Raw genomic sequence first — 25,214 nt, forward strand, 5'->3', positions numbered from 1 at the left:
ATTCCCAGGCAGCACCTATGAAAATGAATGCCTTTTGTCTTCTCTCATTTAACTTGAATCTTCAATGAGTCAATGTTTGCCCAGGAAATCTTCAAACTGACTTATGAGCAGGTGAATATAACTTGTGTGTTGGTTATGTTGGTCCTGTGAAAAAAACCTTGAAATTCCTCAAAAGAAAAAAAGACGTATATCTAAAGTATTAATTATAAAGTCTCTATCAACTCCTGTTTAAAGAAGTAATTTAAACTAAAATATCCAAGTGAGCTGCGATCTTACTGACTCTACCCCCTCACTTCCCACCTCTAGAGAGTCTTGTAAGAGGATATATTTAAAGACAGGTCCTCAGAACCGAAATCCTTATAAATGGCCTCGAGTGTTTCCCATGTAAGACTGCTATCTTCTGATATGCCATGACACGCCACCAGATCATCACTGCTGAGAAAACGGAGAAGAAATTTGCCTTCAGGATGTATTTATAAGTGTATAATATATGTGAAATGAGTATAGTTTTTAAAAACACACAAAAAAAGCAACTGTCGATTTATAAATGCACAATTTTTAGTGTCATAGAAGTATACTACAGTCAGTTTTGTCACTAATGATTTATTTCCCATTAAAGTTCATGTGAGAAATAAAACATCAATGACATTCTTCCCATCAAAAAGAAAAAAAAATGCATCGTGACAATAGCATTTTACCATGTGTTTAAGTTGCCATTATCTAAGATAGATGACAGTTCTTTCAATGATTTTAGAGGCGATGATCTCTTTGCTACAAGCCTCTGGCACAGAGGCTTGCAATAAGAAAAGCTTGCAATAAGAAAAGCTATTTTAGAAACATGAGGTAACGTTACTTTTTTCTCCACTCTGTAATAGACATAGTTTCATCACGATGCCAGAAAAAATGTCAAGTTAAATTCTTTTTTGTTAAATGATTTCACATTGTAGGATACTCAGGATTAAACCCACAATACTGCAGGAGGCTCCTGAAATCAAGATGGTACCCGATTTCCTCAAATACCTGGAATTTCTACATATTAACTTTCTGAAATCTACATCCTCTTCAAACTTTTGTTGTTTTCCATTTTTAAAAAAAGCATATAATAAAGAATGAAAAATTCAGTTTCATTATTATGTGATCTTCACAGATGCTCAATAAGTATTTGCTGAAAGGTAATACCTGAATTATATATCTTGTTTTCCCATCTAATGTCTTATTTAATAGGTATGCTTATTTTGGGAGGAGGGCGGTGGAAAGAAGGAGTTAGAAAAGATATAGTATAAAAGAAGCACTCAGTTAATGCATTGTTGCTCAGGATTTCCAAGAACTAAGGATGCTACATTATCTTATTATTTATAAGAAGAGTCATTTAATTTAAATTATTGCTGTTAAGAGCACACACACATATATATGCATGTATGCATGTGTGTGTATACATTTACATATACACATATCATGGCCTTTAACATCCACAATATTCCAAAAAGGAGAACAGGAAAAGTATGATTTTCCCATTTTTACCTCAGGGAACTTGGTTCCAAAACCACACAAGAGACCTCCTTGGACTTCTAACTTCCGATCCAATAGTCCATCCTTTACTCTTTCTACTCAAAGTGTGATCTGCAGAGCAGCAGCATCAACATCACCTAGAAGCCTGTTTGGAACGCAGGTTGCAGGCTCTAGGCCAGACTTATTGAGTCACAGTCTGCCTTTATTAAGCTCAAGTGATTACTCTGAATATCGAAGCTTGAGAAGCACTTCCTTCTGCCACAGAGCCTCCTTCACACAAAGCCACCCATCAATTAATTAAGATATTGATGGGAAACATTCTTTACCACATTTTATATCTAGTGATATAAAATCTCACTAGATTTTATCATCTGAGAGAAGGAATACTATAACAGGATGATGTTTCTTGGTGATATCTCTAGCAGTGTGGCCATTATTCAAATGCTATGAAGCTTATACAGAGAAGATTCTCCTTTTCCAGGTATCAGGTTCAATTTAGGCTGAGTGTACTCTGTTTAGCGTGGTTCTGTTCTCTTTCCAACTGAAGCAAAAACTAAAAGGACTAAGTGCATCCAGTCAAAGTAAATAGGGTTTCAAGACTACTAAAATTCTGCTATTATGCCTCAAAATTGATGTACGCACAACTATATGAAATGGGTTTAATTATTTCTGTTTTACCCATCAGGAGGCTTTTAATTTGTCTGTGGTCCTATAGATGGCGGGTGGAGTGGGAAATCAAATCTATTTCCATCTGATGCCACAGTCCGTCCTCTTAACCAAAAGGCTACCCGAACTTCTAAAATTAAGGTGAGCCATTGCTCACATGTATGTGTGTGTGTGTGTGTGTGTGTGTGTGTGTGTGTGTGTGTTACTGCTTTGGGGAAATGTGGGGAGACGAGGTTATGTACACTCCAAAAGTCTAATGATCTTTATCCATGTAGTACTTCAGATGTTTATTAAATATGAATTGATAGTATATGCATTTTTTTTTTTTTTTTGGGTTCGCGGGCCTCTCACTGTTGTGGCCTCTCCCATTGCAGAGCACAGGCTCTGGACACGCAGGCTCAGCAGCCATGGCTTACGGGCCCAGCCGCTCCACGGCATGTGGGATCTTCCCGGACCGGGGCACGAACCCGTGTCCCCTGCATCGGCAGGCGGACTCTCAACCACTGCGCCACCAGGAAAGCCCAGTATATGCATTTTTATTTCCTCTTGTCAATTATTAATATTTGAAATCCATTTCTCTGTATATATTTTTCCCATTAATTTTATAGTATTTATATTATTAAGTATCCCCCTCCTTCACCATGATTCATTTGAATATATTATTTTATCTTGGTGTAGTTGAGTGAGTATAGTCACAGGCTAGGAATGTTTTCAAATATTTGCTGATAGGTAAAAATATAATTACTGTTATGGACATATAAAAGAAAAGGAGGTTTTATTACTTCAGTACTGCATATTTCGATAACTCTAGAGAAGATGATGGGATCCTAATAAGACACTGAATGTTAATTAGTTTCATTTTCTCATTCTGTAAAATAGGGGTGATTATGCCTTGCTGATAATGATTTTATTGCGACATCAAAAGAATGAATAATTTTAGTGTCACTCTATAGAAAAAAAACAGTTTTTTTGTTCTTTTACCAAGTAGACACTGAAAACTTAATTTATATATTATGAGAAAGTGCATTATGGAAATATCAATAACCTAACGTCAGCACTTTTGTACTTGTTGTTTGCACTGCTTGGGCTACTGTTTCCTCAAATGACATATATTTTTTCTCCCTCAATTCAGGACACTTCTTAAACAGCAACTCAGAGAGGACTTCTCTGACCATTGCATGCAAAACAATAGGCTATAATTCTCTCAGTTTTTCTTCATAGTTATCTGTCCTGCAATTATTCTCTATATCTGTATTTGTTATTGTGGGTCTCCTGCCCTAGAATATGAGTTCTACAAGAATAGGAACTTTGGTTGCTTTATTAACCATTCTATCTTCAGAGCCCAGAATAGTGGCTTGCAAATAGCAGATTCATAGTAAATGTTTGTTGAATAAATGAATGAGTGAAGCAAGTCTATGTACAGCCATAGGCAAGGAATTAATAATAATGACACTACTACTACTACTTGTATCAGCTAATGTTCTTAACTATTTACATGCTTGTATCAGCAAATTCTCACAACAACCTGTGGGAGTAGATATCATTATCCCCATTTTCCAGATGAAGAAATTAACGTTTAGACTAGACTAGATTAAGTCATTGATTGTCAACCTTGGTTGTACATTAGATTTATCTGGTAACCCTTTAAAAATACTGGTACTTAGGTTTCAACTTCAGAGTTCTGATTTAAGTGCAATCTCCACACTAAAGCAATTAAATTAAAATCTCTAGGAGTAGGTGCAGGAAATCGTATTTGTTTTAAAGTTCCCATGTGACTCGAAAGTATAGCCATCATTGAGAACCCTTCATTGGCTTCAATAAATTAAATAAATTTCCCCAGGTCACATGGTTAGGAAGTGGTGGAATAGAGAGTCAAACCCAGTTTCTCTGACTTCTACCCAATGCTTCTTCTATATTTTACACATCTACTAAGGTAGAATGTATGGTATTTTAGCACCTTGCCACCTGCAATATTGCTAACTGTGACTTTGAGACAATATGGTTATATATCTATAATAGAAAATTTTAAAGACTGTGATGTTCTTACAATTAGTTTAGTTGCCTTAAGTGAAAAGAACAAACAAACAAAAAAACAGAACGCACTTCTTGCTCCCTATTCCTCTGCACTGCAGAGGTGGCTTTATGGAGTAACATACAGAGAGAGAATCTCTATATCCTTTGAATACAGATGAAAGACCAGGCCCTTAAAACTGTTCCTTTAAAGACGATAACAGTGTTAAAAAGAACAGAAATGTGTTACAAAAGCACTTTGCTATAACTTGATAAAACCAAATATGGAAGACCTCCAGTACTGGATACATTACATTTCAAGCCAAGTCTGAAAACTTAAAAAAAACAGGAAAAAAAATGAGATAGGGTCTCCATAATACAAAATTGGGAGCGATTAAAAAAAAAAAAAGAAACATGATTTCAAAAGATTTTACCTATGTTTTTAAGTTCCAAGAGATCATGACATCTCCAAGTGTGACAATGCTTTTAAATATGATAGCCTCAACAGTGAGAGATTTGTTTTGTGTGAGCATGGCTTTTAGCCAGATTTATAGATCTAGATAGCACCAGAGCACTGCATTACATAGTGATAAATAACACAGGCTCTGAAGTGAGGAAAACTGGGGTTTGAAATTCAGTCCTTCTACTTTTTAGCTGTAAGGTTAAACACTCTAAACCTCTCTGAGACTCATCTGTTTTCTCATCAATCAAGTGGGAATTAAATTTACCACCATCATAACAGATTATTATGAGGATAAAGGAGCTAGTACAGAGAGAAATATTAGTGTAGCACCTGATTCATATTAAATATTCAATATTTGCTTGCTATTATTAGAATCATCACATGTGGTATTTTCTAGAATTAAAAAGGATTTGGATGCATTGGATGAATTCAAGTAGAATAGAAATAGAAGGTTCTCACATATATCTGCGGAGACATACCCCCATATGCCTAAATGGAATCTTTTATTTGCTAACTATTCGCGTATTTTTCTAATAATTTTTGAGATAGGCAAGATGTGTGGAATGTATTTCTGAACAATTGTTGGAAGGACACCATAGAAATGCAAACTTTCTAATTGTTTAGGTAGTTTTAAATTTTAAATGATACACATAAATGCCTCACTATTCATATCCATCAAATAACATGAAATGTAATTTTATCATTCAAATATGCTCATTGTTAGAGCCCAGTAAAATTTATTTGCTTATCAAAATTATATAATAAATGTCAAAGTACTGTTTTTTAGAAAAAAAATGACCATCAAGACAAAGGAATGTATGATAAATATCTATATTTAGACCATCTGTCTATCTTCTTCACCATATGTCACTCTATTAATTGCTAATATCATCCTTATTATGCATCATCTCATCTGTAACATTATTCCATGAAAGTAAGAAGGCATCAATAACAACTACAGGAAAACACCTGCTATATGTGTTTCTGGTTGATAAATTTCAGCAGGCTCTTTCTGGTTTGCTCTTGAGCAAAATTTCCTAATTGCCTTTGCACAACAGGAAGTCTTCTACCAGGGCAACTTCCTCTGATTACAGTCAGCACACTACTATCTTCTTAAACTGTTTATTTTAATTAATTAAATCTCCCTACAATATTTATTCAAAATGTTTATTTAGCAACTATTATGTGCACAATAATATGGGCATAATGGTCACTGGGCTAAACATTGTGAAGAAGAATAAAATATGAGTAGGAACTTATAACATCTGTAAAAAGAACTTTGAAAACTATAAGAATAAATAAATACTGTTTAATGAGGGTCACAGCTCTTAGTTTAGCCAGCAATTATCTATCATATAAACTGTATACTCATTTTTTACTTTGTATATGAAGAAAAGAATTGAGCTTCATTATGATCCTTCTATTTAATTAAAGGCAATATATAAACAGACCACATTGGTAACTGTCTTCTTGGCAACAGCCAAAATAGATCTATTGAAAATTCAAGCATTTTACAAGTGTTGATTATTTTGTTCTTTCTGAGGTGGTTTTGGTTGAAGGGGCAAGTCTACTGCCCATGAAATGATTAGGAACCACTATCAAAAAGAACAGATTTAAATGCTAGATTGTGTGGTAAAGACAGTAAATGTGAAATAATGTTAAAGAAGTGGGGGTAAAGGATCATTGAAATAGAAAAGAATTTTTTGAGGAGACGAAAGTTGAATAAGACTTTGAAAAGTGGGCAGAATATGGTTAATAGGTATGTTTTCATTTAGGATAAGTCAGACGTATACAAAAATCAGGGCTGTGATTCTGTTCAGTACTGAGATGCTGGTATATACGTTTGGTAAGAGTTAAAGAAACAACTGGGTGGAGATAAGTCATGAATGATTTTGGCAATCAGATGAGTTAACAATTATTAGCAGCAGCACCACAACTAGCAGCACCTCTATCCATATAAATGCTTGTGTTTCAGCCCATATACTAAGTGCTTTTATATGGATTACCTCATTCCATCCTCATACAAATCCTTAACTCCCTGTGAAGTAGGCACTGATATATAATAACACTCCTTTTACAAGAAATCTGATAATTATAAAGACGGCAGATTACTTGAGTAGAAGATCAGGAATTTAAACTGGCATAGTCTGATACCTGAATTCATATTCTTGTCTATTTCATTTCACTGGTTTACAGTATGAAATTAAGAAACAACATGGGGCCTTTGAACATTCTTCAGGTATAATAAAAGTGAGATTTTGATGGGAGTAGAATGTCAGCAATATGTATGATAAACTGTAGTCCAAATGAAGAGAAATGAGACAGATGCAGTACTGGAACTACAGAATGGTGACAGTGGTAGTGGCGGTTTAGCAGTACTCCCAGAGACACTTCAAAGGAGGAATGACATAACTAAATAGATTCCTGGACCCAATTCCAACGTGTCTTGTGGGGGGTCTGGAGCTTCCCCCACAACACCAAGCAATTCTTGGTGTTGGACACCAGGCTGGTGTCCTACAAGTCAACTCAATTCTGACACCCTCTACCTACCTGGAGGTAGCATCAGATTCCACAGGTTAGGATTCAGTCTATAGGACTGCCCCCAACCCCCATCCCCCTCCACTTTAGATGCCAATCTCAAGCCAGGTTGTTGTCTATGCTACTGACCAATCGGTTACAAACTGGAGGTTCCCACAACCTTCTCCTTGGACTTCAGATGCCAGTCGCAAGACCATGTTTGTTACTTGTACTTCTGATTGGCTATAAATCAGAGATTCCAAAGACCATCCCCTTTTGGGGATTAATTTGCTAGAGCAGCCCACAGAACTCAGAGAAACATTTTACTTACTAGATTACTAATTTATTATAAAAAGATATAACTCAGGAACAGCTAGACAGAAGAAATGCACAAAGCAAGGCATGGGGAGAGGGCTTGGAACTTTCATACCCTCTCCAGGCACACTATTCTCCTCAAATCTACAAGTGTTCACCAACTCAGAAGTTCTCTGAACCCTATCCTTTTGGGGTTTTATGGAGGCTTCACTACATATGCATGATTAACTAAATCACTGGTTATAGATAATTGATTTAATCTTCAGACCCTCTCTTTTCCTCAGAGGTCAGGAGGTGGGGCTGAAAGCTCCTCTGCTGAAATAGAAAATAATCTCCAAGTTCTGTCTGTATGTTACTTCCTCCATCTCAATGCCTGAGCATCTCCAAACATGGAAATAATCTTCCTCATCTGAATTTTGCAGAGGATTGTACCTCTCTTGTAAACAAAACAGTCTACTATGTATTACCTAGTTTTGTATTTATACCTTGTAAATCAATACAAAATAATAAAAACCATTACATACTATGGATCTCATGTAGTGTTAATCCAGCATACCTACTAACATTTATTAATGCTTGTGGAATCCAAAATAAGTGAATCAGTATGTTAGTAAGTGAATAAACAAATAACTGGATGACTGATGATGACCCCACTTTCCAATAGTTTTGCTTTTCTTTGGCCTTCTTTTCTAAGATTGTTTTTTTTTTTTTGATATGTACTATTTTCAAAGTCTTTATTGAATTTGTTACAATATTGCTTCTGTTTTATGTTTTGGTTTTTCAGCCACCAGACATGTGGGATCTTAGCTCCCCCAACCAGGGATTGAACCCACACCCCTTGCACTGGAAGGCAAAGTCTTAACCACTGGACCGCCAGGGAAGTCTCTGGCCTTCTTTTCTAATCTTGCCTTAATCACCTATTCCATTACTCCCATGAATGGTTCATGCCATTGTGCCTTAACAGACAAACACATTTGTTTCTTGGGGCTAAATAAATACTGACTGAAAATTAGTCAAAAAAAATTTTGTCCAATCTATCAAGATTCACTTTCTTAAAAGTTTCCTAGTTAACAAATTATCAATTCTCAAATAAATGCTATTTCTTTGAACAACATGAATGTCTGAAACTTTCTATATACGATTCATGTGCATAAATCTGCTTATTTGCATAAGCTCTAGCTTTGGGATTATCTATTGCATTTCCAACAAAGGAATAATTGTATCTGTAATGGTAAACTGTCAAATATCTCATATACATAACCCATTTAGGGAACAAAAATTATTGTCTGAGTTTGTGTAAAATCCATTAATATTAATTTCTGAATTGCTCTTTTTCTTTTAATTCATAATTTGCTGTTTGTGTGAACTTTCAGTCCCTTAAAAATCACCATTTCTTGATTGCTCAACCATGCAATACATAGACAGCAGCTATATTAATGACTTCTCAAAGGTGCAGTTCACTGATACTGCTACTTATGCTGCTGTCTAGAAAAAAGCATATTTATTCTGTCCAAGCACCCATAAGACATGAAAACTATTCTTTGTTCAGACTGACAGTGGATAGTCACTTTAAAACTTCAATTACAATTTCAGCATGTCCCCTCCATTACTGTTTCCAACACCACAGCCAGTAATTTCTACTAGCAAATTTCTTTTATAAACCATACACACATGTGCCCTGCATGCAATGAGCAAATAAATTTGTGTATAAATGATTAATATCTGCAGAGATAAGATAAAATAATAACAATATATGAATCTTGAACATTAAAATTTTATACCTCCCAACTAATGACTGATGACTGTTGAATGAAATATATATGTATATCTCTCTCTCTATATATGTATATGTTTACATATACATATTTCAATCATCTATCTTAGAATCAAAGAAAATAATCATACAGTAATATTCAACGAATATTTCTTGAGATTTGTCAACACAGCTGTTCTTTGTGCTACAGGGTTTATGAAAAATAACAAAATAACATAACATTAGTTTTGCCTTTGAACAATTTACAATCATAATAAATATGATTCATTCTTTTTATTGAAATGAGAGTCTTGAATGAAAAAAGATGGTTTACAGCCTCAATCTCATTTTATGTAAACCTTAAATTCCATGATCTGGCTATAATTTCTCTTTTTATATGAGACTTTGTTTCTGCATTAACATTAATCTCCTTTTCTAGACTCTATCCTCTATTTTCCTATTCTCTCTTGCCATAAAAAATGCACACATATAATTTATGTAAAACTGAAGCAGGATATGTGGATGCCACCATTTTGAAGCCATGATTTTCAATTTTGTCCCTTATATCTATAATTTGTCTTGAGTGGAGGATATCATAAGAAATCAACTTTAAACAGTTTACTGTTCTATCATTGCCCGGACATTGATGAGAGTAACTCCCACAATACTTATTACTCAGTGTCCACTTTATAAAAAACAATGCAAGATATTTCATATCTTAAAGCCAGGAAAAAGTTTGCTTTTGTTGTGTCATTGTCATATTTCATAGACAATGGTTTTCGTGTAAACTTATGTTTTTTAAATTTGTTAGGCAGCTGTCATATTTAACATGTAAGCCATTCTTAAAAGTTTTTTACTTAAAACTTAAAGGCTTTTGCACAACAAAGGAAAACATAAACAAAACAAAAAGACAACCTACAGAATGGGAGAAAATATTTGTAAACGATGCAACTGACAAGGGATTAATCTCCAAAATATACAAACAGCTCATACAGCTCAATATCAAAAAAACAAACAACCCAATCAAAAAATGGGCAGAACTAAATAGACATTTCTCCAAAGAAGACATACAGATGGCCAACAGGCACATGAAAAGAAGCTCAACATCACTAATTATTAGAGAAATGCAAATCAAAACTACAATGAGGTATCACCTCACACCAGTCAGAATGGAAAAAGGAACCCTCCTACACTGTTGGTGGGGATGTAAACTGGTGCAGCCACTGTGGAGAACAGTATGGCATTTCCTTAAAAAATTAAAAATAGAGTTGTCATATGAACCTGCAATTCCACTCCTGGGACTATATCAGGAGAAAAACATAATTTGAAAAGATACATGCATCCCAATGTTCAGAGCAGCACTATTTACAATAGCCAAGACGTGGAAGCAACTGAAGTGTCTATCGACAGATGAATGGATAAAGAAGATGATATACAATGGAATATTACTCAGCCATAAAACGAATGAAATAACGCCATTTGCAGTAACATGGATGAACCTAGAGATTATCATACTAAGTGAAGTAAATCAGACAAAGACAAATATCATAGGATATCACTTATATGTGGAATCTAAAAAAAGGATACAAATGAACTTATTTACAAAACAGACTCACAGACATAGAAAGCAAACTTATGGTTACCAAAAGGGGAGAGGGAGAGAGAGATAAATTAGGAGTTTGGGATTAAAATATACATACTACTATATATAAGACAGATAACCAACAAGGACCTACTGTATTGAACAGGGATCTATACTCAATATCTTGTTAACAACAAATAATAGAAGACAATGTAAAAACTAATATATATTTATATGCATAACTGAATCACTTTACAACTGAAAGTAACACAACATTGTAAATCAGCTATATTTCAATAAATTTTTTTTTTAAGTTTTTTACCAACTTATACATAAGCTTTTGTTTAGGATCATGTAACTGTTTTACCTTATTTTCTCATTATCCCTATTTCACTGTTTTTTTTTTTAATGCTATTGCACTATATGGCATTTTGTAAACCTTTTTTTCTTCAATTGTGACTATGAATTTTATTTTATATTTTTAACATCTTTATTGGAGTATAACTACTTTACAATTTTGTGTTAGTTTCTGCTGTACAACAAAGTGAATAAGCTATATGTATACATATATCCCCATATGCCCTCCTTCTTGAGCCTCTCTCCCACCCTCTAGGGTCATCACAAAGCATCGAGGTGATCTCCCTGTTCAATGCAGCAGCTTCCCACTAGCCATCCATTTTACATTTGGTAGTGTATATATGTCAATGCTACTCTCTCACTTCGTCCCAGCTTCCCCTTCCCCTACTGTGTCCTCAAGTCCATTCTCTACATCCTCATCTTTATTCCTGCCCTGCCACTTAGGTTCATCAGTACCATTTTCTGTAAGCCTTTGATAATGAGAAAGGTAATGAATAAACATCTACCTGTGACATGAAAGTTTTACTTGAACCTGAGAGAAAAATCTAGGCTCTCTGTTCTTCTTACTCTGGGTTGCCATTGTCAAGTGAGTGGAATATACCTATTTGCTTCCATTTTATTATTTTCTATTCCTTCTTTAATGCTCTGAAATCTTGCTTCTCTCCCCAAACCATGAATAGTCTTTCTTAAGGGCTTTGTCATTTTACAGACATTTGAGCTTGGGTGAGTGACTGGATCTCTCTGTGTCTTACAATACTCATTTCTAAAAGGAGATAATAATGCCTCCATTGGTTTGTTTTGAGGATTTAAATGAGTCAAAGTATATGTAGTAGTTAGCACAGTGCCTGACACATAGTAAGTGCCTAAAAAAATTAAGCCTATGATGAAATCTCCTATACAATTCCATTTTCAGTTTTTTTATACTTATTAACAGGGTAACGTTTTTCTAGTCTCATATAGAGTTGAATATCAACTTTGACTCCTTCTTGTCACTTTCTCCTTCCATATCCAACTAGTTGTCAAATACTTTGTCTTTTTCCCTTTATGAGAGCTCTCAAATCTATCCCTTCTCTATTCACCAGAATCTGCCTGAGAGGACTATACAGAGTGTGGCAACTCAGTGAAAATATTCCCTGAGGGAGATGAAGAGTTAATGGAATTTTGAGTACTAAGACACTGAAATATGCAGAGATGTCATTACTAAAAATAACAACAACAACAGCAACAAACAAGCAACAAGAGAGCCAGTAAGCCAGAATGAGGTGTTAATTTTCAAATATAGCTAAATAAAGTTTAGAATGAAGAGGCCTCATTTAATTTATATGAAAATATTTAATTTGTAGGAAGGTGGTGGAAGTAAATCTTATCTGCAATTACTGGTAATATGAAAAGCCAGAGCACTCATTGATTTGTCTTAGTTTAAATTAACTAATTATAGAACAAGTGCTCTATCTACCTCCACTGCCACCAACATCACTACTATTGGACACATAAGCAATTCAAATGGCAAATCATACAAGTGGAGGTGCAATTATGGTTTAAAAAATTTATATCCACATCAATGACTATACATGGTAATTCATGATTTTAAAAAAAGGCCAACAAAGTTACCACTGCCTTGTATTACATATTTTAAGATTCCAATTTGTTGCTATATGATTATTAGATTGGGAACTCCTTGAGAATCTGACACAGTGGTTTGCATATTATAGATTTTCAATAAATATTCTTAAATACATGAGCTAAATGTTTCCTGAATTACAGGTCAAAGATTCAACTGAAATTTATACTCAGTGGAATGAAGTTCAAACTATTAAAATGTGTTAAGAGAGCATTTTTATTTTAAAGACTGTTCTTTACCTTTACATACAGGCCTGTGATCACTCCAAGCAGCAAAGACTTCAGCTATCCGTTGACAGGTGATGCTCTTAGCACCCTGTAGGACATAATCTTCATCACAAGAGAACTGCACAGTTGATCCAAGGCTAAAATTGAGCAAAGGATTAAAAAACAGTATTAGAAGAATATAACATAATGGTTAGGCTCTGGTTCTACTGGCAATATCCCATAGTTCAAAAATGTTCCATAGTGACAAAAAAGATTGTTCTTTTAAAAAACCAAAATATGAAAATATGACTTGTACAAATATATAATAAAAAGTGACAAACAAGAATCTACTATAAATCAATAACATGCAGGTATTCGTAGGAATTTCAAAAAGCTCTCTCAACTTTAATTATCTTGTTACTAGTTGTAGAAGCCAAGGTTAAATAATTGACTAAATTTCCCATCTTAAGTAAGTGGTAAATGTGAAGCAAAAAGTGGACTTTCTGACTTGAATCCCAGTGCTTGGGTTCATACCACATTATAGTACTTCTCTAGCAGGTATCTATATGTGTATTTACTTGGACACGTATATGTCCATCCACAGACACACATATACAGTTAGGGCTGCAAAACTGTGCTGATTGTTTTTTAGATAAAATTCACCCACCATTTCTTATTCCTGATCTTAGAGGAAATGCTTTCAGTTTTTCACCATTGAGACCATTTGGCTGTGGGTTTGTCATATACGGCCATTACTATGTTGAGGTATATTCCCTCTATGCCCACTTTCTGAAGAGTTTTTAACATAAATCGGTGCTGAATTTTGTCAAAAGCTTTTTCTGCATCTATTGAGATGATCATATGGTTTTTTATTCTTCAATTTGTTGATGTGGTGTATCACACTGATTTGCAGATACTGAAAATTCCTTGCATCCCTGGGATAAATCCCACTTAATTGTGGAATGTGATCCTTTTAACGTATGGTTGGATTCAGACTGTTAGCATTGGGTTGGCCAAAAAGTTCATTCAGGTTTTTCTGTAACCCTTATGGAAAAACCTGAACGAACTTTTTGGCCAACCCAATATTTTGTTGATTATTTTTTGTGTATATGTTCATCAGTGATACTGGCCTATAATTTTCTTTTTTGTGGTGTCTTTGTCTGGTTTTGGTATCAGGGTGATGATGGTCTCAGAATCAATTTGGGAGCATTCCTTCTTCTGCAATTTTTTGGAAGAGTTTCAGAAGGGTAAGTGTTAACTCTTCTCTAAATGTTTGATAGAATTGGCCTGTGAAGCCGTCTGGTTCTGGACTTATGTTTGTTGAGAGTTTTTAAATCACAGTTTCAATTTCGGTACTTGTGATTAGTCTGTTCATACTTTCCATTTCTTCCTTGCTCAGTCTTGGGGGATTGTACCTCTTCAAGAATTTGTCCATTTCTTCCAGGTTGTCAATTTTATTGGCATATAGTTGCTTGTAGTAGTCTCTTATGATCCTTTGTATTTCTGTGGTATCATTTTAACCTTTCCTTTTCATTTCTAATCTTATTGATTTGAGCCCCCTCCCTTTTTTCTTGATGACGCTGGCTCTTTATCAATTTTGTTTATATTCTCAAAGAACCAGCCTTTAGTTTCATTAATCTTTCTATTGTTTTCTTCCTTTCTATTTCATTTATTTCTGCTTTGATCTTTATGATTTCTTTCCTTCTACTAACTTTGGGTTTTGTTTTTCTTCTTTCTCTAGTTGCTTTAAGTGTGAGGTTAGGTTGTTTATTTTTGTTGTTTCCTGAGGTAAGATTGTATTGCTATAAACTTCCCTCTTAGAACTCCATAGGCTTTGGATCATTGTGCTTTCATTTTCATTTGTGTTTAGGTATTTTTTGCTTTCCTCTTCATTTCTTCAGTGTTCCATTGGTTGTTCAGTAGCATATCGTTTAGCATCCATGTGCTTGTGATGTTTTACAGTTTTTTTTTTTTTTTCTGTAGTTGCTTTCTAATTTCATAACATTGTGGTGGAAAAGATGCTTGATATGATTTCAGTTTTCTTAAATTTACCAAGGCTCACTTTATGGTCCAGCATGTGATCAATCCTGGAGAATGTTCCACGTGCACTTGAGAAGAATGTGTATTCTGCTTCTTTTGGATGGAATGCTCTATAAATATCAATTAAGTCCATCTAGTCTAATGTGTCATTTAAGACCTGTATTTCCTTATTGATCTTCTGTCTGAATGACCTGTCCATTGATGAAAGTGGGTTGTTAAAGTCCCCCACTATTATTGTGTTACTGTCAATTTCTCCTTTTATGGCTGTTAGTACTTGCCTTATATGTTGGGTTGCTCCTATGTTGGGTGCATATATATTTACAATTATTATATCTTCTTCTTGGATTGATCCCTTGATCATTATGTGTCCTTCTTTGTCTCATAACAGTCTTTATTTTAAAGTCTATTTTGTCTGATATGAGAATTGCTACTCCAGCTTTCTTTCCATTGCATGAAATACCTTTTTCCATCCCCTCATGATCAGTCTGTATGTGTCCCTAGATCTGAAGTGGGTCTCTTGTAGAAAGCATATATACAGGTCTTGTTTTTGTATCCATTCAGCCAGTCTATGTCTTTTGGTTGGAGCATTTAATTCATTTAAAGTAATTATCAATATGTATATTCCTATTGCCATTTTCTTAACTGTTTTGGATTTGTTTTTGTAGGTCTTTTTTCTTCCCTTCCTCTTTTGTTCTCTTCTCTTGTGATTTTATGACTAACTTTATTGTTGTGTTTGGATTTTCTTTTCTTTCTTGTATGTGTATCTATTGTAGATTTTTGGTTTGCAGTTACCCTGAGGTTTTGATATAGCAGTCTGTATATAAATAATAGTGCTTTAAGATGCTGGCCTTTTAACTTCAAATGCATTTCCAATATCCTGAATTTGTGCTCCCCTCTTCTCCCAATTGCTGGCTTTGATATATTTGTGTGCAGATGATTTCCTACCTTTAATTTACGTTTGTCTTTACCAGTGAGCTATTCCATTTGTAATTTTCTTGTTTCTAGTACTGGCCTTTTCTTTTGCACTTAGAGAAGTTCCTTTAGCATTTGTTGCAAAGCTGGTCTGGTTGTGCTGAATTCTTTTAGTTTTTGCTTATCTGTAAAGCTTTTGATTTCTCCGTTGAATGTGAATTACAGCCTTGCTGGGTAGAGTATTCTTGGTTGTAGGTTCTTCCCTTTCATAACTTTAAATATATTGTGTCACTCCCTTTTGGCCTACAGAGTTTCTGCTGAGAAATCAGCTGACAACATTATGGGAGTTCCCTTGTATGTCATTTGTTGCTTTTCCCTTGTTGCTTATTAATATTTTTTCTTTCTCTTTAATTTTTGTCAGTTTGATGACTATGTTTTTCGGTGTGTTCCTCCTTGGGTTTATCCTGCCTGGGATTCTCTGGCCTTCCTGAACTTGGTTGGCTGCTTCCTTTCCCACGTTAAGGAAATTTTCAGCTATTATTTCTTCAAATATTTTCTCAGGTCCTTTCTCTCTTTTCCTTCTGGGACCCCTATAATGCAAATGTTGTTCATTTAATGTTGTCCCAGAGGTCTCTTAGACTGTCTTCATTTCTTTTGATTATTTTTTCTTTATTCTTTTCTGTGGCATTGATTTCCACCATTCTGTCTCCCAGCTCATTTATCCTTTCTTCTGCCTCAGTTACTCTATTGATTCCTTCTAGTGTATCTTTCAATTCAGTTATTATATTGTTTATCTCTGTTTGTTTGTTCTTTAGTTCTTCTAGGTCTTTATTAAACATTTCTTGCATCTTCTCAATCTGTGCCTCCACTCTTTTCTGAGATCTTGGATGATCTTCACTATCATTACTCTAAATTCTTTTTCCAGTAGATTACCTATTTCCACTTCACTTAGCTGTTCTTCTGGGGTTTTAACTTGTTCCTTCATCTGGGACATATTCCTCTGCCACCTCATTTTTTCTAACTTTCTGTGATTGCAGTTTCCATTTCACAGGCTGCGGGATTGTAATTCTTTTTTCTGCTGTCTGCCCTCTGGTGAATAAGCCTGTCTAAGAGGCTTGTGTTGGCTTTCTGGTGGGAGGGTCTGCTTCCTGCCCACTGGTGGGTGGAGCTAGGTCTTGTCCTTCTCGTGGGCAGGGCCTTGTTCAGGAAGAATTTAAGCAGCCTGTCTGCTGATGGGTGGCGCTGTGTTCCCACCCTGTTGGTTGTTTGGCCTGAGGTGTCCCAGCACTGGAGCCTACAGGCTATTGGGTGGGGCTAGTTCTTGGGGAGGAAATGGTGGCCTCCAGGAGGGCTCACACCAATGATTATTCAACAGAACTGCTGCTGCCCGTGTCTTTGTCCCCACAGTGAGCCACAGCTGCCCCCTGACTCCACAGGGGACCCTCCAATACTAGTCTGGCCCAGTCTCTTATGAAGTCACTGTTTATTTCCCTGGGTCCTGGTGTACACAGGACCTTGTGCGCACCTTCCAAAAGTGGAGTTTCTATTTCCCCCAATCCTGTGAAATTCCTGCAATGAAACCCTTCTGGCCTTCGAAGAGAAATTCTCTGGGGGCTCCTCCTCCCATTATCAAACCCCCAGGCTGGGAAGCCTGACGTGGGGCTCAGGACTTTCACTCCTGTGGGAGAACTTCTGTGGTATAATTATTTTCCAGTTTGTGGGCCTCCCACCCAGCGGGTATGGGATTTGATTTTATTACAATTGTGCCCTTCCTACTGTCTCATTTTGGCTTCTCTTTTTCTTTAGATATAGGGTATCTTTTTTGGTAGGTTCCAGCGTTTTTTGTTTTTGTTTTTGTCTATGGTTGTTCAGCAGTTATTTGTGATTTTGCTTTTGTAAGAAGAGGTGATCTCACATCCTTCACTCAACCATATTGCTGGCAAATTAGGAGAGATTCTTAAATATATATTTTTATTATAACTTTTTTCAAAATATTGTCATTTAATAATATATAGAATAAAATACATGAAACAATCTCATTTTTTATAGATCTGAAATTACTATTAGTATACACAAAGTATTCCCACATTACACAAGCAGAAATACTTTCTTTATCCATATTTTATTCATCAAAAATTATGTCCTAAATGGAATGTTTTCATACATTTCTAAATATGTATATTTTAAACTTTATTTCAATGAAATACTATAATGATTTAAATGATTTGTAGCCTCAAACTATTCCTTGTATCACTTTTTCTTTTTAATATTTTTACTGTAACATTGGAATAACAGCTTGATTTTCCCCTCCAGTAATGAGGAAACAATGAGGATAAAGCAGACAAAGTATAGATAAAGTGCTAAGCTCCTCAGTAAGTATGTACAGTGTAAGGACTAAGGTTTGTTATTTGTGTTTTCTTTTAAGATTGCCTACCCATGTCAACCATTTTCACAACTCATATTTCCTAAATGTCCTATCAGCTTAGATAAACATACTTGGAATAACTTTCAAAAATCTAGGCTTACTATTTCTTCTATATATTTATGCAACTTAAAATAGACTTTTTAAAATTAGAGCTAGTTTTAATATGATGATATTGTCCTGTGCAATCTGGACCCCACACAACAATAGAGTATTTATGCTTTCACTGCTCTTTGTTTTCAGACATAGGTAATATGTCTTTTATGGAACTCTGTCAAAGAGGCCAGAAACAACTTTCCACAGAGACAATGATAGTAATGATAAGTCTTAATTGTACTGGTCTTGAAACGTAACACCAGAGGAAGGCTGCAGTGCAAGTTTACTCGAATTCAAATAAGCAAGCTTTCCTTAAGCATCTAAACTTTTTTTGACTTGGTGATGAAAAATGTAATAAGCCAATAGCTGCCTTCAAAAAACAGAATAAATTCCAGTATTGTGGTAAGAGAAGCATACAGTGAATATCATTCAAGCCATATGAGCCAAGAGAGCATGGATACAAGTTATGGGAAACCAAGGAAGAAGAAAGTCCATTTGAAGAATGGATAGGATTCTTATAGTCAAACATATTCTAGGAAGAGAGAAAAGCATGTGCTAAATTACTGAGCTGATAAAGTGTAGAGGCATTTGGAAGAACAGTTTGCCTTAAGCAAATGGTTAGTTTCAGGAAATAGTAGTTTGTGGTTTTTTTTTAATGTTTCTTTCTAAAAATATGCATCACACAACTAAAATGATTTATTTTCTGAAGAGGCACATTTAGCAGTCTGTAACACAATATGGTAGAAATAGAAATATAATGTCAGAAAGTTAGGTTTGGCCTGTATTAAGGAGAAATTTAAATGCTAGAATGCAAATGTATAAGTGAGGGGGGAAGAGCACCAAATTGCAAGCCATAAGCTCTATGTTCAAGGCATGCTTTTATTACTGCTAAGTGTGCAAACACCTGGCATACAGGTTTACTTATTAGCAAAATAGTGATATTGACACATACAATGTTTTAATTAGTAACAAAATAATGACATGAAAGTTCTTTTAAGTTAATGTATACTATATGTATGTGTGTGATAACTGATATAATTTCTTAATTCAATGAGCCATGGGAGATACAAGTTTATGATCCAGGGGTAATGTCTCAGTAGCTATATAATAATAACCTTTATCTGAAAGCCAAGTGTAATACATCTTGCAGTAGAATAAGAGACCATTACAATTGCAGTGGTGAGAAGTTTTAAGTGTATAAAGTAGGATGGAGGCAATATGAATTGAAAATAATTAACAAGATTGAAGAAGCAGGATTTGGAGAAAGAGTGAAGATTTTAAAATCTGAATTCACTGGGGAAATCATAAGAAAATAAAAAAAAGAAAGAAAAAGCTTTACTTTATCCTGGGTACTTCACTATGCAATTTTATGACTGTTAGATAATCTAGTCCTTCACTAAAACAGTACAATTTGGTATTACTCTTTCCATTTTTATTGAAAAAGAAACAGAACTTTGGGGAGAATAAAAAGCTTCTCTAAGTCTAATAAAAGAGTGGCGGCATCTAAAATTAAGTCCAACTGATTCCAAATTCCATGCTCTCTCACTCGTAATGATGTATATGTGTTGTGCAGAAAAGACCAGTTCAATTGTTTTAAGTTAACATAATAAATATCTATATCTCAGAAGAATGAAAATAATGAAGACCTGAGAGAAACATGGAAAGTCATGATTACTGAATCCTTCAGAAGTAATGCTATTCTTTTTTTTTTTTTTTTTTTTTTTTTTTTGCGGTACGCGGGCCTTTCACTGTTGTGGCCTCACGCGCAGGCTCCACGGCATATGGGATCTTCCCAGACCGGGGCACGAACCCGTGTCCCCTGCATCGGCAGGCGGACTCTCAACCACTGCGCCACTAGGGAAGTCCATGTAATGCTATTCTTAAAGCTGAATATACAGTAGAAGAGGGGAGTTTTGAAGATGGAACACTGAGGAATGTTTATTTTTCAGGGAATGGGAGGAGAAAGTGAATTCCTCAAGAGTGAAAAATGGGTGGTCAGAGAGTAAACTCACGGAAACCAAGATATTTTTTGGTCATTTAAAGACCCCCAAAAGAGATTACAATGGTGACAGAAGGATCAAGGGAAATGAGCAGTGAGAAAATTAACTTAATTTAGGGATAGAAAAGTCATTAGTAATTTAAGAGATGATGCAAAAAGTCAGATTACAAAATATTAGGAAATTATTAGCTGTGTGGTGAGGAAGGAAGTGCCACATGTGTAGGCTATTCTTCAGAAGATATTTTGTGGGAAGAGATAGAACACCTTTGAAGTTTCTATTAATGATGTCTTTGCAATTATCAAAGTTAGATATATAAATAAGCATACTACCATATTTACAAATCTTATGCTAGGAGAACGGGTGAAGATGGGTCCACATTTAAAAGTGTGATAGATTTACATCATGATAGTCAGACTTTCCTCATTATAGTCATGTTTTAATATTACCAGATGAGAAGCATATTCCCTGCTGTTTCAATCCCAAGATATACCAGTGTTTTAATAATCCAAATGAAAACCCAAATTTTGGATCCAACATTATTCTTTGCTCTCAAGAAGACAAATTCATGCCCCTAATGGGTGACATCTCTTGAAAGGAAAAGTATCAGACAAGGCCTTTCCTCCAGAAGTAAAGTCTGTGAAACTTAAGAATCTTGGAGGCTGAGCTTTCCCAGACATTTAGTTATAATTTTAAAAGACGTTTAAATTTTTAATTTATTTTTCAGCATAGAAACTGCTGGCAGCTTCAATATCTCTTTGGCAGCATTTCTCCCTTTAAAAGTCTGTTATGCTCCATAGGAATTTCAAATTAGAAAGAAAGTTTTTAAAATTTCAAAACACAGATTCTGGGACTCTCACCTTGGAGATTAAAGCATAAAATGGTAAGTAAAATACAAGTCTATAAGATGCCATACTTTCCCAAGGATTTTCTTATATATTTCCTCAGTGATTAAAAAATATTTATTTTGTGCATACAAGAGTGTTTGTTTTAGCAACTGCTGCCTATAAATCATTTAGTTTTATGATGAGTTTGAAGTCCTGCTATAAGGTCATATGATCAGAGAAATTAATGGAAAATTTCTGAAGCTGCTGTTTTAAGCCGTTCAGTTCACTACAGTTATTGAACTCTCTTCATCAGGCATGCAGATATATGAATAATCTTATTTCTGATTCCAAGGATTTTACACTTAGAAAAGTTTCTACAAGACAAGGAAAAAAAAATATTTTAAGTACTGTAATGAAGATACACACAATGCTGGAGGAGTTAACCAGATTGTAACAGATTGTGGAAATAAGTAAAGCTTTAGGAAGGAGGATTTTAAGTGAGTCCTTGAAGAATGCGTAAGATGACACAGGCAAGAATGCTGGGATAGAATATTCCAGGAGGAAGAAACAACAAAACCGAGCGGAGAAGTCAGGGAAAATCAGACATATTTGAGGCAAACTATGTGAGGGTAATTTGTCACCATAAAAATATGGTTGGCAGACAAATGTGGCAACATTGGATATATTTTGAGATGTTTTAAATGCCAAAAATGAGTAGTTTGTGAATAAGTAGTCCATAGGAAAGCTCTGCTGGTGTTTGAGTTGAAAAAACACATTGTTGCAGATATTTTTGGAAGACTAATGTGATAATAACTTGTACATGGATGAAAAGAGGAAGAATCTGCAGCTAGTAAAGCTGACATTGCAATTACCTAAAAATGTTTAAAAAAGGTTAACTACAATTGTGGCCATGGACACTGAGATGGGGGAGCTGTTCTTATCTGTCAAAAAACACGTCTCAATTGAAATATCTCTTTTCATTCTCTCTAAAGTTCTCCTTCTCAGAAATTACTGCCATGCCAGGAAAATGAAACGTTTGAGTTTATTATACCAATATTCTAGAGAAGTATTTTAATATGATATTATAGTCAAAAAAAACACACACATGTATGTGTGCATGCATACAGATATATATATATCACTCAGTTCAAAATATAAAATTGCTTGTATGTTTTTGTTTCATTTTTAATACTTTATATTTCAGAACAATTTCACATTTATAGAAAAAATGCACAGAAAGTACAGAAGGTTCCTATATGCACCCTTCTTCCCCCCTCAACACAGACATGCACACACAAACACAGTTTCTTCTATTATTACCATCTTGCATTAGTGGGGTACATTTGTTACAGTTGATGAACCAAATCAATATTGATACACTTAATTAATTAAGTCCACATTTATACTAGGGTTCACTCTTTGTATTCTATAGGTTTTGACAAATGCATAATGTCATGTATTCACCTGTACAGTATCATACAGAATAGTTTCACTGCCTCAAATAAGTTTACCTACTCATCCCTCACCCTCTTCCTGAGGAAGAGTTAGCCCCTTGTTTGTTCTTCAATATCATGTAGGCTATTCTGGGTCTTTGCCTTTCTACATAAATATTAGAATTATTTTGTTGATGGACACAAAATAACTTTCTTGGATTTTTACTGAGATAACACTGAAGTTATAGCTCAAGTTGGAAAGATTTGACATCTTACTAATATTAATTCTTCCCATCCATGAACCTGGAATATTTCTCCATTGATTTAGATCTTTGATTTCTTTAATCAGAATTTTGTCATTTTCCTCATATAGATCTTATAAATATTTTGTTATATTTAAACCTAAGTCTTTCTTTTTTATTTTTTGGTGCTAATGTAAATGATACTGTGCTTTTAATTACAAATTCCACTTGTTCATTGCTGGTATACAAAAAACAATTAACTTTTGTATATGTATCGTAAAACCTTGCTATTATCACTTACTAGTTCCACAAGTTTCTTTGTTGATTCTTTGGAACTTTTTACATAGACAATCATACAATCTGCAAGAAAAAAAGTCTGTTTCATTTCTTCCTTCCAAATTTATAAACCTTTTATTTCCTTTTCATGTCTTAGTGTATTAGCTAAGACTTTCAGTATGATGTTGAAAAAGAGTGGTGAGAGGGGAAATTCTTGTTTTGTTTCTGATCTTGGGAAAAAGTTTCTCACCACTAAGTATTATCATGTTAGCTCCATATTTGTAGTAGCAGATGTTCTTTAACAAATTGATAAAGTTCTCTTTTCTTTGTAATTTTCTGAGAGGGTTGGATTTTGTCAAATGTTTTTTGGTTTTTTTTCTTCATTCTATTGCAATAGTGATATGTTCTTTTTTAGCCCACTTATGAGATGACTTGAGTTCTGAATGTCAAGCCAGCCCTCTATACCTGGAATAAAACCCATTTAGTCATGCTGTATACTTCTTTTAATACACTGTCAAACTTAATCTGCTAATATTTTGTTGAAAAATTTTGCATCTATGTTCATTGGACATATTGATTTGAAATTTTCCTTTGCAGCAATGTCTTTGATTTTTGTATTAGGGTAGTGAGCACTCGTAAAATGAGTTTGAAAGTACTCCCTCTATTTTTCTGGAAGAGATTGTAGAGAATTGGTATCATTTATTCTTTAAATGTTTGTTAAAATTCACCAGTGAATCAATCTGGGCCTGATGCTTGCTATTTTGGAAGGTTTATTTTTAAATTTATTTCATTAAAAAAATTATTGGCGGGCTTCCCAGGTGGCGCAGTGGTTGAGAGTCCGCCTGCCGATGCAGGGGACACGGGTTCGTGCCCCGGTCGGGGAAGATCCCACATGCCGTGGAGCGGCTGGGCCTGTGAGCCATGGCCGCTGAGCCTGCGTGTCTGGAGCCTGTGCTCCGCAACGGGAGAGGCCACAGCAGTGAGAGGCCCGCGTACCGCAAAAAAAAAAAAAAAAATTATTGGAGTATATTTGATTTACAATATTGTGTTATTTTCACGTGTACAGGGAAGTGAATCAGTTTCATATACATATATACAATCGTTTTTTTAGATTCTTTCCCCATATAGGCCATTACAGAGTATTGAGTAGAGTTCTCTGTGCTATACAGTAGGTTCTTATTAGTTATCTATTTTATATATAGTATTGTGTATATGTCAATCCCAATCTCCCAATTTATTCCCCCCCCCCGCATCCTCTGGTAACCATAAGGTTGTTTTCTACATTTGTGACTATAACTTCTGTTTTGTAAGTTAATTGGTACCTTTTTATTAGATTCCACATATAAATGATATCATATGGTATTTGTCTTTCTCTGTCTTACTTCACTCAGTATGACAATCTCTAGGTCCATCCTTGTTGCTGCAAATGGCCTTATTTTGTTCTCTTTTGTGACTAATAGTCCATTATATATATATGTACCACATCATCTTTATCCATTCCTCTGTTAATGGACATTTAGGTTGCTACCATGACCTGGCTATTGTAAATAGTGCTGCAATGAACATTGGGAGGCATGTATCTTTTCGAATTATGGTTTTCTCTGGGTATATGCCTAGGAGTGGGGTAGCTGGCTCATATGGTACTTGTATTTTTAGTTTTTACTGTTCTCCATAGTGGCTGTACCAATTTACATTCCCACCAACGGAAGGTTTTAATTATTGATTTAATTTCTTTAATAGTTTTAGGTCATTTCAGATGATTTATTTCTTTTTGTGAGAATTTTATAGAAATTCTCAAGAAATCCATCAATATAACCTAAATTATCAAATTTGTATTTCTTTATTATTTCTCATATTTCTTTATTATCCTTTAATATTTATGGATTGTATCTCTTCTCTTACTCTCTTTTCTCTCTTTCCCTCTCTCTCTCTCTCCCTCTCTCTTTGATTAGTCTGTCTCTAGAGATTAT

The 25,214-nt window shown here is 34.8% G+C and overlaps 1 protein-coding gene across 3 annotated transcripts in view; it reads right to left on the reverse strand.

Annotated features, from left to right (window-relative positions):
* CSMD3 (CUB and Sushi multiple domains 3) overlaps positions 1-25,214 on the reverse strand; it is a 1,081,491-nt gene that overhangs the window by 619,157 nt on the left and 437,120 nt on the right. For all 3 annotated transcript variants that reach the window (XM_033843074.1, XM_019931944.2, XM_019931943.2), the window contains one exon: positions 13,033-13,157. In XM_033843074.1, the coding sequence (XP_033698965.1) occupies positions 13,033-13,157 (125 nt within the window). The remainder of the gene's footprint in view (positions 1-13,032; positions 13,158-25,214) is intronic.

Source organism: Tursiops truncatus, chromosome 17 (genome assembly GCF_011762595.2).
Source record: "Tursiops truncatus isolate mTurTru1 chromosome 17, mTurTru1.mat.Y, whole genome shotgun sequence".
Classification (NCBI taxonomy): domain Eukaryota; kingdom Metazoa; phylum Chordata; class Mammalia; order Artiodactyla; family Delphinidae; genus Tursiops; species Tursiops truncatus.